Source organism: Lampetra planeri, unplaced genomic scaffold, assembly GCF_965212315.1.
Source record: "Lampetra planeri unplaced genomic scaffold, kcLamPlan1.2.h2 scaffold_161, whole genome shotgun sequence".
Lineage (NCBI taxonomy): Eukaryota > Metazoa > Chordata > Hyperoartia > Petromyzontiformes > Petromyzontidae > Lampetra > Lampetra planeri.
Genome location: NW_027614340.1, coordinates 37,501 through 54,006, shown reverse-complemented (window position 1 = coordinate 54,006; position 16,506 = coordinate 37,501). Strand labels below are relative to the sequence as shown.

General features: G+C 52.7%; 1 protein-coding gene across 1 annotated transcript in view; it reads right to left on the bottom strand.

The window, feature by feature from the left end:
- LOC144739624 (fibroblast growth factor 14-like) overlaps positions 1 to 16,506 on the bottom strand; it is a 48,342-nt gene that overhangs the window by 11,641 nt on the left and 20,195 nt on the right. Inside the window, exon 2 of the mRNA XM_078622550.1 lies at positions 10,328 to 10,486. Within this exon, the coding sequence (XP_078478676.1) occupies positions 10,328 to 10,486 (159 nt within the window). The remainder of the gene's footprint in view (positions 1 to 10,327; positions 10,487 to 16,506) is intronic.

Below are 16,506 nucleotides of genomic sequence, written 5' to 3'. Positions count from 1 at the left end.
AGCACACACATAGCACACACACACACACAACACACACACAGAACACACACACACACACAGAACACACACACACACAGAGCACACACATAGCACACACACACACAGAACACACACACACACAGAGCACACACACACACAGAGCACACACACACACGCACAGAGCACACACACACAGAGCACACACACACACAGAGCACACACACACACACAGAGCACACACACACAGAACACACACACACACAGAGCACACACACACACAGAGCACACACACACAGAGCACACACACACAGAGCACACACACACAGAGCACACACACACACAGAGCACACACACACACAGAGCACACACACACACAGCACACACACAGAGCACACACACAGAGCACACACACACACACACAGAGCACACACAGAACACACACACACACACAGAGCACACACATAGCACACACACACACAGAGCACACACACACAGAGCACACACACACACACAGAGCACACACACACATAGCACACACACACACACAGAGCACACACACACACAGAACACACACACACAGAGCACACACATAGCACACACACACACAGAGCACACACACACACAGAGCACACACACACATAGCACACACACACACACACACAGAACACACACACACACACAGAGCACACACACACAGAACACACACACACACAGAGCACACACACACACAGAGCACACACACACAGAACACACACACACACAGCACACACACAGAGCACACACACACACAGAGCACACACACACAGAGCACACACACACAGAGCACACACACACAGAGCACACACACACAGAGCACACACACACACAGAGCACACACACACACAGAGCACACACACACAGAGCACACACACACACAGAGCACACACACACAGCACACACACAGAGCACACACACAGAGCACACACACACACACAGAGCACACACACACACACATAGCACACACACACACAGAGCACACACACACACAGAGCACACACACACACAGAACACACACACACACAGAGCACACACACACAGCACAGCACACACACAGAGCACACACACACACAGCACACACACACACACACAGAACACACACACACACAGAGCACACACACACAGCACACACACAGAGCACACACACACACAGCACACACACACACAGAACACACACACACACAGAGCACACACACACAGCACACACACAGAGCACACACACACACAGCACACACACACACAGAACACACACACACACAGAGCACACACACACAGAGCACACACACACAGCACAGCACACACACAGAGCACACACACACACAGCACACACACACACACACAGAACACACACACACACAGAGCACACACACACAGCACACACACAGAGCACACACACACACAGCACACACACACACAGAACACACACACACACAGAGCACACACACACAGCACACACACAGAACACACACACACACAGAGCACACACACACACATAGCACACACACACACACAGAACACACACACACACAGAGCACACACACACAGCACACACACATAGCACACACACACACACACAGCACACACACACACAGAGCACACACACACACACACAGCACACACACACACAGAGCACACACACACACACACAGAGCACACACACACACAGAACACACACAGAGCACACACACACACAGAGCACACACACACACACATAGCACACACACACACACACATAGCACACACACACACAGCACACACACAGAGCACACACACACACACAGAGCACACACACACACACAGAGCACACACACACACATAGCACACACACACAGCACACACACAGAACACACACACACACAGAGCACACACACACACACATAGCACACACACACACACATAGCACACACACACACACAGAGCACACACACACACAGAGCACACACACACAGCACACACACACACAGAGAGCACACACACACACAGAGCACACACACACAGCACACACACAGAACACACACACACAGAGCACACACACACACAGAGCACACACACACACACAGCACACACACACACACAGAGCACACAGAGCACACACACAGCACACACACACACAGAGCACACACACACACAGAGCACACACACACACAGAGCACACACACACACACAGAGCACACACACACACAGAGCACACACACACACAGAGCACACACACACACAGAGCACACACACACACAGCACACACACACACAGAGCACACACACACAGAGCACACACACACAGAGCACACACACACACAGCACACACACACAGAGCACACACAGAGCACACACACACACAGAGCACACACACACAGAGAACACACACACATAGCACACACACACACAGCACACACACACACACACAGAGCACACACAGAGCACACACACACACAGAGAGCACACACACACAGAGAACACACACACATAGCACACACACACACATAGCACACACACACACAGAACACACACACACACAGAGCACACACACACAGAGCACACACACACACAGAGCACACACACCCAGAGAGCACACACATACACACAGAGAGACGGTGTAGTGGGTGTAGTGGGTGGCAGGGTGGGTGGAGTGGTGTAGTGGGGGGTAGGTGTAGTGGGGGGCAGGGTGGGTGTAGTGGGGGGCAGAGTGGGTGGGTGTAGTGGGGGGTGGAGTGGGTGGGTGTAGTGGGGGGGCAGGGTGGGTGGGTGTAGTGGGGGGTGGAGTGGGTGGTTGTAGTGGGGGGCAGGGTGGGTGTAGTGGGGGGCAGAGTGGGTGGGTGTAGTGGGGGGTGGAGTGGGTGGGTGTAGTGGGGGGCAGGGTGGGTGGGTGTAGTGGGGGGTGGAGTGGGGGGTGTAGTGGGGGGTGGAGTGGGTGGATGGTGGGGGGTGACTTGCCAAGGTGACACGCGCTGTCATCATTAACCGGCGCGTCGCAGAGAATCCAGTAGCACAAAGATCACCGCCACCACCAATTCACATCGCTACCATCACACTCATAATTAATTATCATCACTACCACCATCATCATCATCACGACCATCATCACTACCATCACACTCATCACTCTCATCACTCTCATCATCCATCATCACCACCACCATCATCATCCATCATCACTACCATCATCATCATCATCATCCATCATCACTACCATCATCATCATCATCATCCATCATCACTACCATCACCACCACCACCATCATCATCCATCATCACTACCATCATCATCATCATCATCATCATCCATCATCACTACCATCACACTCATCATCATCCATCATCACTACCACCACCACCATCATCATCACTACCACCATCATCATCACCACCACCATCATCATCCTTCATCCCTACCATCACTCTCATCATTAATCATCATCATCACTACCACCATCATCATCGCTACCATCACTCATCACTCTCATCATCCATCATCACTACCATCATAATCATCCATCATCACTACCATCACACTCATCATTAAGCATCATCCATATCACCACCACCATCATCACTACCATCACTCTCATCATCATCCATCATCACTACCATCATCACTGCCACTACCATCACACTCACCACTGTCACTATCATCAGTCACCACTCTCATTAACCATCGTCATCGTCACAATCATCATCATCGTCACTAACATCACCATCATCACCATCGTCACTAACATCACAGTCATCACCACCTCTATCACACTTATCACTGTTATCGTCCTGGGTATGGGTGTCTCTCTCTCTCATGGGGTTCACAATGGCCGTGTCAGAGACACTGAGAGACTAGGTTCAAGCTCTGGGTCTGGGTGTCTCTCTCATGGGGTTCAGGATGGCCGTGTCAGAGACACTGAGAGTCTGGGTTCAGGGTTCAAGCCCTGGGTCTGGGTCTCTCTCTCTCGGGGGTTCACAATGGCCGTGTCAGAGACACTGAGAGACTAGGTTCAAGCCCTGGGTCTGGGTGTCTCTCAGGGGGTTCACAATGGCCGTGTCAGAGACACTGAGAGTCTGGGTTCAAGCCCTGGGTCTGGGTGTCTCTCAGGGGGTTCACAATGGCCGTGTCAGAGACACTGAGAGTCTGGGTTCGAGCCCTGGGTCTGGGTGTCTCTCTCTCTCTCAGGGGGTTCACGATGGCCGTGTCAGAGACACTGAGGGTCTGGGTTCAAGCCCTGGGTCTGGGTGTCTCTCTCTCTCAGGGGGTTCACGATGGCCGTGTCAGAGACACTGAGGGTCTGGGTTCAAGCCCTGGGTCTGGGTGTCTCTCTCTCTCAGGGGGTTCACAATGGCCGTGTCAGAGACACTGATAGTCTGGGTTCGAGCCCTGGGTCTGGGTGTCTCTCTCTCTCTCAGGGGGTTCACGATGGCCGTGTCAGAGACACTGAGAGTCTGGGTTCAAGCCCTGGGTCTGGGTGTCTCTCTCTCTCAGGGGGTCCACAATAGCCGTGTCAGAGACACTGAGATCCTGGGTTCAAGCCATTCACTCACTTAGTCACCCACTCACCCACACATTCACTCACCCACTCACTCACCCACTATTCACTTACTCACCCACTTACCGACTCACTCACCCACCCACTCACTCACCTGCTACTCACCCACTACTCACTCACTCACCCACTCACCCACCCACCCACTCACCCACCCACCCACTCACTCATCCACCCACTCACCCACTCACTCACCCATTCACCCACTCACTTTTCATTCACCCACCCACTCACCCACTCACTCACACACCCACCCACTCACCCACTCACTCACCCACTCACCCACCCACCCACTCACCCACCCACTCACCCACTCAGTCACTCACTCAGTCACTCACCCACTCACTCACTCACCCACTCACCCACTCACCCACCCACCCACCCACCCACCCACCCACTCACTCACTCACTCACTCACCCACTCACTCACCCACTCACTCATTCACCCACTCACTCACCCACTCACTCACTCACCCACTCAGTCACCCACTCACTCATTCATTCATTCACCCACCCACTCACCCACTCACTCACCCACTCACCCACACACTCACTCACTCACCCACTCACTCACTCACCCACTCACCCACTCACTCATTCATTCACCCACCCATTCACTCACTCACCCACACACTCACCCACCCACTCACCCACTCACCCACCCACCCACTCACTCACCCACACATTCACTCACTCACTCACTCACCCACTCACTCATTCATTCACCCACCCACTCACCCACTCACGCACTCACCCACTCACTCACCCACCCACTCACCCACTCAATCACCCACTCACTCATTCATTCACCCACCCACTCACCCACTCACACACTCACCCACCCACTCACCCACACACTCACCCACACACTCACCTACACACTCACCCACCCACCCACCCACTCACTCACCCACACATTCACTCACTCACTCACTCACCCACTCACTCACTCACCCACACACTCACCCACACACTCACCCACTCACTCACCCACCCACTCACCCACTCAATCACCCACTCACTCATTCATTCACCCACCCACCCACTCACCCACTCACTCACCCACTCACCCACTCACCCACTCACTCATTCACCCACCCACACACTCACCCACTCACTCACCCACACACTCACCCACACACTCACCCACTCAATCACCCACTCACCCACCCACTCACCCACACACTCACCCACTCACTCACCCACCCACTCACCCACCCACTCACCCACTCAATCACCCACTCACTCATTCATTCACCCACCCACTCACCCACTCACACACTCACCCACCCACTCACCCACACACTCACCCACACACTCACCCACCCACCCACCCACTCACTCACCCACACATTCACTCACTCACTCACTCACCCACTCACTCACTCACCCACTCACTCACCCACTCACTCATTCACCCACTCACTCACCCACTCACTCACTCACCCACTCAGTCACCCACTCATTCATTCATTCATTCACCCACCCACTCACCCACTCACTCACCCACTCACCCACACACTCACTCACCCACTCACTCACTCACCCACTCACCCACTCACTCATTCATTCACCCACCCACTCACCCACTCACTCACTCACCCACACACTCACCCACACACTCACTCACCCACTCACTCACCCACTCACCCACCCACCCACTCATTCACCCACACATTCACTCACTCACTCACCCACTCACTCATTCATTCACCCACCCACTCACCCACCCACTCACCCACTCACGCACTCACCCACTCACCCACACACTCACTCACCCACACACTCACCCACCCACACACTCACCCACCCACTCACTCACTCACCCACTCACCCACTCACGCACTCACCCACTCACCCACACACTCACCCACTCACCCACACACTCACCCACCCACCCACACACTCACCCACCCACACACTCACCCACACACTCACCCACACACTCACCCACTCACCCACTCACTCACCCACTCACCCACACACTCACCCACCCACTCACTCACCCACCCACTCACCCACTCACCCACCCACCCACTCACCCACTCACCCACCCACACACTCACCCACACACTCACCCACTCACTCACCCACATTGGGAGGAGGGGGACAGGAGGGGTGGGGGGAAGGACGGAGGGGGGAGTGGGGGGTGGGGGGGGAGGGGCGTGGGGGGCTCCGAGGCCCCCACCGGCTCCGCGAAGAGTAAAAATCCGGCGGTTGCCGTGGCAACGCGGGCGGCGGCGCGGCCAGGCAACGCGCTCCTCGTGAGCGTGACGAGCGGCGCGGCAAGGGCGCGGCGCTCGTGCGCATGCGCGGAAAACCACCCGCCCCTCCCCTCCACCCCCCAAACCCCTCCCACCCACTTCACACCTCCCCCCCCCCCCCCACAGGCTCACAATGGCAGAGGGTGGCGGATGACAGTGGTGATGATTCTGCGTCTCTCGAACACTCAACCACTACTCACTCACTCACCCACTTACTCACTCAGTCAGTCACCCACTCACTCACACACTCACCCACTCACTCTAACACCCACCCACTCACCCACACACTCACTCACCCACACACTCACTCACCCACTTACTCACTCACTCAGTCACCCACTCACTCACTCAGTCACCCACTCACCCACACACTCACCCACTCACACACTCACTCAGTCACCCACTCACTCACTCACCCACACACCCACTCATCCGCTACTCACCCACTCACTCACTCAGTCACCCACTCACTCACTCAGTCACCCACTCACTCACCCACACACTCACTCACACGCTCACTCACTCACTCACCCACTCACCCACACATTCACTCACCCACTCACTCACCCACCCACTCACTCACCCACTCACCCACACATTCACTCACCCACTCACTCACCCACTCACCTGCTACTCACCCACCCACCCACCCACTCATTCACCAACCCACTCATTCATCCACTCACTCACTCACTCACCCACACACTCACTCACCCACATACTCACTCACCTCATACACTTACTCACCCACTCACTCACCCACTCACCTCACCCACTCACCCACCCACTCTCTCACCCACCCACTCACTCACCAACTCACTCACCAATCCACTCACTCATCCACCCACTCACCCACACACTCACCCACACACTCACCCACCCACTCACCCACCCATTTACTCACCCACCCACTCACCCACCCACCCACACACTTACTCACCCACCCATTTACTCAACCACCCATTTACTGACCAACACACTCACTCACCCACACACTCACTCACCCACACACTCACTCACCCACACACTCACTCACCCACACACTCACCCTATCGCTCACACATTTACTCTCCACCCCAGAATCTCAGCAGTGTCAACTCACTGTCTCTGACACGGCCATTGTGAACCCCCTGAGAGAGAGAGACACCCAGACCCAGGGCTTGAATCCAGGGTCTCAATGTCACTGACACGGCCATCGTGAACCCCCTGAGAGAGACACCCAGACCCAGGCTCTCAATGTCTCTGACACGGCCATTGTGAACCCCCTGAGAGAGAGACACCCAGACCCAGGCTCTCAGTGTCTCTGACACGGCCATTGTGAACCCCCTGAGAGAGAGACACCCAGACCCAGGGTCTCAGTGTCTCTAACACGGCCATTGTGAACCCCCTGAGAGAGAGACACCCAGACCCAGGGTCTCAGTGTCTCTGACACGGCCATTGTGAACCCCCTGAGAGAGAGACACCCAGACCCAGGCTCTCAGTGTATCTGACACGGCCATTGTGAACCCCCTGAGAGAGAGACACCCAGACCCAGGCTCTCAGTGTCTCTGACACGGCCATTGTGAACCCCCTGAGAGAGAGACACCCAGACCCAGGCTCTCAGTGTCTCTGACACGGCCATTGTGAACCCCCTGAGAGAGAGAGACACCCAGACCCAGGCTCTCAGTGTCTCTGACACGGCCATTGTGAACCCCCTGAGAGAGAGAGACACCCAGACCCAGGCTCTCTGTGTCTCTGACACGGCCATTGTGAACCCCCTGAGAGAGAGACACCCAGACCCAGGCTCTCTGTGTCTCTGACACGGCCATTGTGAACCCCCTGAGAGAGAGAGACACCCAGACCCAGGCTCTCAGTGTCTCTGACACGGCCATTGTGAACCCCCTGAGAGAGAGAGACACTCAGACCCAGGCTCTCAGTGTCTCTGACACGGCCATTGTGAACCCCCTGAGAGAGAGAGACACTCAGACCCAGGGTCTCAGTGTCTCTGACACGGCCATTGTGAACCCCCTGAGAGAGAGACACCCAGACCCAGGCTCTCAGTGTCTCTGACACGGCCATTGTGAACCCCCTGAGAGAGAGAGACACCCAGACCCAGGCTCTCAGTGTCTCTGACACGGCCATTGTGAACCCCCTGAGAGAGAGAGACACTCAGACCCAGGGTCTCAGTGTCTCTGACACGGCCATTGTGAACCCCCTGAGAGAGAGACACCCAGACCCAGGCTCTCAGTGTCTCTAACACGGCCATCGTGAACCCCCTGAGAGAGAGAGACACCCAGACCCAGGGTCTCAGTGTCTCTAACACGGCCATTGTGATCCCACTGAAAGGGATGTAGACCCCAGTGCTTAGCGCTACGCTGCGCTGCCAACCCGGTGACCCACGTTCGATTCCCGCTCACGGCAGACACCAGTGACAATTATCTGAACCGGTCTTGGGCCTCCCCTAGGTCGACTCAGCCTCAAATGAGTGCCGGGTGCGGTGTGTAAGCATCGCCACTGGGGGAGACAAAGGCGGTCGGGCGTGGTGCTGGCCACCCACCCCCTCGTGTGCCACAGTGCCGGTAGCCTTCATAGGTGCTCGCTAACAGCACTTGCCCCAACGGTCTATAGGGGGAATCTTTGTCTTCATCTTGTGTGTCCATGCGCGTGTGTCCCCGCGTGTGTCCGAGCGTGTGTCCGTGTGCGTGTGTCTGTGTGCGTGTGTGTGTGCGTGTGTCCGTGCGTGTGTCCGTGCGTGTGTCCGTGCGCGTATGTTCGTGTGTCTGTATGCGTGTATCCGTGTGCGTGTTTGTCTGTGTGTGCGTGTGTCCGTGCGTGTGTGTCTGTGTGTGCGTGTGTCCGTGTGTCCATGCGTGTGTCCGTGTGCGTGTATCCGTGTGCGTGTGTCCGTGCGCGTGTGTCCGTGTGTCAGTGTGCGTGTGTCCGTGTGCGTGTGTCCGTGCGCGTGTGTCCGTGTGCGTGTGTCCGTGCGCGTGTGTCCGTGTGTCAGTGTTCGTGTGTCCGTGTGCGTGTGTCCGTACGTGTGTCCGTGTGCGTGTGTCCGTGTGTCTGTGTGCGTGTGTCCGTGTGCATGTGTCTGTGCGTGTGCGTGTGTCCGTGTGCGCGTGTGTCCGTGTATGCGTGTGTGCGTGTGTCCGTGTGTGTGTGCGTGCGTGTGTCTGTGTGCGTGTGTCCATGCGCGTGTGTCCGTGTGTCAGTGTGCGTGTGTCCGTGTGCGTGTGTTCGTGCGCGTGTGTCCGTGTGCGTGTGTCCGTGTGTGTCTGTGTGTGTGCGTGCGTGTGTCTGTGTGCGTGTGTCCGTGCGCGTGTGTCCGTGTGTCAGTGTGCGTGTGTCCGTGCGCGTGTGTTCGTGCGCGTGTGTCCGTGTGCGTGTGTCTGTGTGCGTGTGTGCGCGTGTCTGTGTGTCTGTGTCTGCGAGTGTGTCCGCGTGCGCGTGTCCGTGTGCGTGTGTCCGCGTGCGTGTGTCCGTGTGCGTGTGTCCGTGTGTCTGTGTGCGTGTGTGCGTGTGTGCGTGTGCGCAGCGCCCTCACCCAGGTGGCTGCCCTCGTCCTTGGTGCCGCCGATGGCGCCCTCGCCGTGGATCTGCAGGTAGTAGCCCTGGCGGCAGTGGAGCCGCGTCACGATGCCCTTCAGCTGGAGCTCTGCACGGCGCACACGGACAGACGCACGCACCCACAGAGGTGTCACTGCTAGCAAGAGACGGGGGCAAGGGCTGTTACACAGACAAAGGTGTCACTGCTAGCAAGAGACGGGGGCAAGGGCTGTTACACAGACAAAGGTGTCACTGCTAGCAAGAGATGGGGGCAAGGGCTGCTACACAGACAAAGGTGTCACTGCTAGCAAGAGATGGGGGCAAGTGCTGCTACACAGACAAAGGTGTCACTGCTAGCAAGTGATGGGGGCAAGTGCTGCTACACAGACAAAGGTGTCACTGCTAGCAAGAGATGGGGGCAAGGGCTGTTACACAGACAAAGGTGTCACTGCTAGCAAGAGATGGGGGCAAGTGCTGCTACACAGACAAAGGTGTCACTGCTAGCAAGAGATGGGGCAAGTGCTGTTACACAGACAAAGGTGTCACTGCTAGCAAGAGACGGGGGCAAGTGCTGCTACACAGACAACATAGCGCGGCACTTTCCACTCCATTTCCGCTCCATCGAAAAAAAAGTCAAACTACGACTTTTCGATTATGTTACCAGGTCTGGCCCCACTACTGAGCTGCTACGTAGCTCTCGTTCACAGGTGACCCCACGACCCCGCGACCCCGCGACCCCTCGACTCCGCGACCCCGCAGCCATCGTCATCGTCGTCATCGCCGTGGAAATTCATAGCGGTGATGTTGATTCTAAATTTGGAGGGGAAGAACCGGCAGGGAGGTGGTGAAAAGTCCACGCGACCACGAGGAGAGAGAGACGCAGACTCCAAATATACAGCAGCAGCAGCAGCAGGCATCGTCAGGGGTCGGGATCGCACCCGCGACCTCCTGTAGACCAGGCGAGGTAGTCAACATCTCCTAGCCACCGTGATGATGATGAGAGAGACGCAGACTCCAAATATACAGCAGTAGCAGGTCATCGTCAGGGTCGGGATCGAACCCACGACCTCCTGTAGACCAGGCGAGGCAGTCAACATCTCCTAGCCACCGTGATGATGATGATGAGAGACACAGACCTCCTGTAGACCAGGCGAGGCAGTCAACATCTCCTAGCCACCGTGATGATGATGATGAGAGAGACGCAGACTCCAAATATACAGCAGCAGCAGCAGGCATCGCCAGGGGTCGGGATCGAACCCACGACCTCCTGTAGACCAGGCGAGGCAGTCAACATCTCCTAGCCACCGTGATGATGATGAGAGAGAGAGACGCAAACTCCAAATATACAGCAGCAGCAGGCATCGTCAGGGGTCGGGATCGAACCCACGACCTCCTGTAGACCAGGCGAGGCAGTCAACATCTGCCTGTCCGCCGCGCGAGCCCCGTGGCGGAGCCGCGAGGTGGCCCGTCGAGACGACGACGGAAGGAAACTAATGCCGCAAATAGCTCGGAGGTGTCGAGATGTTCCCACGCCCACGGATGCCGATCGTCACCGCACGGCAGAGGTCGCAACCGGGTACCCGATACCCGTACCCTACCCGTACCCTAGCCGATAGCCGTACTCTAGCCGTACCCTAGCCGTACCCTAGCGATACCCGTACCCTAGCCGTACCCTAGCCGATAGCCGTACTCTAGCCGTACCCTAGCCGTACCCTAGCGATACCCGTACCCTAGCCGTACCCTAGCCGTACCCTAGCCGATACCCGTACCCTACCCGATACCCGGCTACCCGTACCCTACCCGATACCCGGCTACCCGTACCCGGCCAGGTACGGGTACCCGTTTGCGACCCTGGTGCGGCCGGGTACGGGTACGGGTAGGCCACGAGTCACTGGCGAGTCACCGTGATTGTCACTTATTTCCCAACGTCTTGTCTCTTCTCACAATTCAAGTTCCTAGAATCAACCCACCCGCGCCTGCAACATGGCTTCATCCCAGAGGTCGCAATCAGGTACCCGATAACCTACCCGATACCCGGCCGGGTACGGGTAGCCGGGTATCGGGTAGGGTACGGGTACCCGTTTTCGACCCTGGTGCGGCCGGGTACGGGTACAGGGGGAAAGGAATCAAAACCCGTTTGCGACCTCTGCCGCAAGGGCATCGCCGATACGCCGAGCGGAGTAAAGATGCAGACGAACGTTCCTTGAGAATGGTGGCGATGGCGCGAACGGACGCATTGGCCTTGAAACTTTAAAGAAAAAGAAACCGTTCTAGAGCCTTTGGTTCACTCGGTAAAGTCACGTGGGTATAAAATAAAATAAAGCACGACGTTTCGGGCACAACCCAAGCCGTGCTTTCACACCTGATGACGGATGCTTGTGTTGCGATCGAAACGTCGCGATTTATTTTATATTTTCTACCTCCCTGACTTTGTCGAAAGCTTCAAACTCAAGATGAAACCGTTGGATATTATTGTGTCTGTTGCTAAAACCGCATTGTTATTTTTATGTAACCAGGTGTAAGGGCCTCGCCGCTGAGACTGCCAGAGAGCTCATCCTTCGCAATGATTCTAAATGTGGAGAGAGAGAGAGGGGGGGGGATGGGTGGGATCCGCAGGGACCCGGAGAAAAACACACGCGACCACGGGGGGAGAGAGAGAAAATTTTCGACTTAAAACTTTCATGACTGCAGGGGTTCAAATCACGTCGTGATTTATTTTATTCTATAGGGGCATGTTTGTCTCTGTATGTCTTTGAATGTGTGTTGCACCCTCTTCTTGGTTCTTTCGGTAAAGTCGCGTAGAAGGGAAACAATAAAATGATAAAAATATTAAACAATAAAATAATAAAAATATTAAACAATTAAATAATGAAAATATTAAACAATTAAATAATGAAAATATTAAGCAATAAAATAATAAAAACATAAAACAACAAAATAAAAAATATATAAAACAATTATATAATAAAAATATTAAACAGTAAAATAATAAAATTGTTGAACAATAAAAATATTAAACAAATAAATAATAAATATATTAATTAATAAAATAATAAAAACATTAAACAAAAAAATATAAAACAATTAAATAATACAAATATTAAACAATAAAATAATAAATTGTTGAACAATAAAAATACTAAACAATTAAATAATGAAAATAGAAACCAATTAAATAATACAAATACTAAACTATAAAATAATAAAAACATAAAACAATACAAATCTCACGACGTTTCGACTGCAACACAGGCAATCATCATCAGGTGTGAAAACCACGGCAAGAACATTTGGTTTTCCCAACTGATGATGATTGCTTGTGTTGCAATCGAAACGTCGTGAGAATTGTATTGTTTGTTTCCCTTCAACGTGATGACTTTACCGAAAGAACCAAGAAGATTCATTCATATTCGTTGGTTCTTTCGGCGAAGTCACGCAGATGGACACGCAAACTCCGAATATACAACCGGCGTTAGGGTTGGGATCGAACCGACGGACTCCTGTGTATACCAGGCGAGGTATTCTAGATTTGAAGCTTTCGTGACTGCAAGGAATCATCTTCTTAGGTTTTTTTTTTTTTCGGTAAAGTCACGTAGGTCAAAATTAATGAAAATAAAATAAAATATTATTTTATTTTATTTTATAAATAAAATAAAATAATATTTTATTTTATTTTCATTAATTTGCATAGACCACAATACCTGCAGTCATAATGCAAACAAAAAACACAACTCTGATAATGTATGTATAAATAAAATAAAATAATATTTTATTTTATTTTCATTAATTTTGACCTACGTGACTTTACCGAAAAAAAAAAAACCTAAGAAGACCAGGCGAGGTAGTTAACCTCTAAACTAAAGCTATAAACGATTATTTTACCCGGGCAAGGCCCTCACCACCCGAGGCTTTGTGGCTCTTTTTCATAAGCCTTCGTGGCTACCAAAACGGAGTGGCCTCATCGTCGTCGTCAACTGGACATTTAAATCGGGGGCAGCCAAATAAACTCTCGAAACGCGTGGCGACGTTGATGCTAAACGTGGTGGGGGGGGGGAGGCGGAGGACATGGAAAAAAATCCATGCCAACACAGGGAGAGAGAAAACGGCAAACTCCAAATATACAACAGGCACCAGGGTAATTGTTTTTTTAGCCTTCTATCTGGCAACAAAACTGACACCTTTTTTTAACAAGGAGTCATGTTTGCATAGACCGCAATACCTGCAGTCATAATGCAAACAAAAAACACAACTCTGATAATGTATGCACTGTTCTTGAAGTTGATTGGTCCACACCTGAGACAGCTTTCCTTAGAGCCTAGTCTCACATGGGTTGGACCAGATGACGCCAAAAGGCGCATTATGGCTGCAGGTATTGTGGTCTATGCAAACATGACTCCTTGTAAAAAAAGGCGTCAGTTCTGTTGCCAGATAAAAGGGTAAAATACCAATTATCATATTTTTACTGGCAAATGAGGTTCCAATAATGAGGGACCAGGGTGTCGGGATCTAAACCCACGACTTCCTGCACACCAGGCGAGGTAGTCAACATCTCCTAGCCACCGCTACACTCACTGATCGGCCTACATCAGAGCCACAGCCTCCTGTATCACACATCGTCTCTGCGCCGATGTTAGACCAGTGAATGTCAAAAGGTAAGCCAGCAGCACAAGGTCAATGGATATATCAAAGAATTAATAGCTCGGCTAGAACCGTTCTACATGTACACGGGATCATTTCTGCCCGGTCGGTATCATTATGATGAACAAAAATATAAAGGTTTCGATTGAAAGCTTTCGTGACTGCAGGGATTCATCTTATTGGTTCTTTCGGTAAAGTCACGTAGAAGGGAAATAATACAATAATACAAATAAAACATAATAAGATAACATTCTCACGACGTTTCGGCCACAACGCAAGCAGCCGTCCTCAGGTGAAGAACAGGTCTGTCGGAAAGACAGCGTCTGAATGAACACCACCAAGCTTGGCATATACGAAAAGACAGCGTCTGAATGAACACCACCAAGCTTGGCACATACGAAAAGACAACGTCTGAATGAACACCACCAAGCTTGGCACATACGGAAAGACAACGTCTGAATGAACACCACCAAGCTTGGCATATACACAAAGACAGCGTCTGAATGAACACCACCAAGCTTGGCATATACGGAAAGACAGCGTCTGAATGAACACCACCAAGCTTGGCATATACACAAAGACAGCGTCTGAATGAACACCACCAAGCTTGGCATATACACAAAGACAGCGTCTGAATGAACACCACCAAGCTTGGCATATACACAAAGACAGCGTCTGAATGAACACCACCAAGCTTGGCACATACGGAAAGACAGCGTCTGAATGAACACCACCAAGCTTGGCACATACGGAAAGACAGCGTCTGAATGAACACCACCAAGCTTGGCATATATGGAAAGACAGCGTCTGAATGAACACCACCAAGCTTGGCATATACGGAAAGACAGCGTCTGAATGAACACCACCAAGCTTGGCAAACACGGAAAGACAGCGTCTGAATGAACACCACCAAGCTTGGCATATACGAAAAGACAGCGTCTGAATGAACACCACCAAGCTTGGCAGCGTATATGCCAAGCCTGGTGGTGTTCATTCAGACGCTGTCTTTCCGACAGACCTGGTCGTCACCTGAGGACGGCTGCTTGCGTTGTGGCCGAAACGTCGTGAGAATTATTTTATTATGTTTTATTTTTATTATTTTATTATTTCCCTTCTACGTGACTTTATTAAACTATGTTTTAAAAATTAGCCAGGTAAAGCCCGCTGAGCGACCAGATTTTATTTTTTTCAGAAGTGAACCTGGCTACTGCAAATGATAGCCCGACAAAGTGGCTTTCCATCGTCGCACGGGAATTTATAGCAGTCCTCAAACACTCTCAATGCGTGAAGTTAATCATACACGTGGAAGGGAAAAACCGCAGGGACCCGGAGAAAAATCCATCCGACCATGGGGAGAGAGACACGCAAACTCCAAATATACAGCAGCTACAGCAGCAGGCGTCGTCAGGGTCTGGATGGAACCCGCGACCTCCTGTAGACCAGGCGAGGTAGTTAACATCTCCTAGCCACCGTGATGATGATGATGAAAGAGACGCAGACTCCAAATATACAGCAGCAGGCATCGTCTGGGGTCGGGAT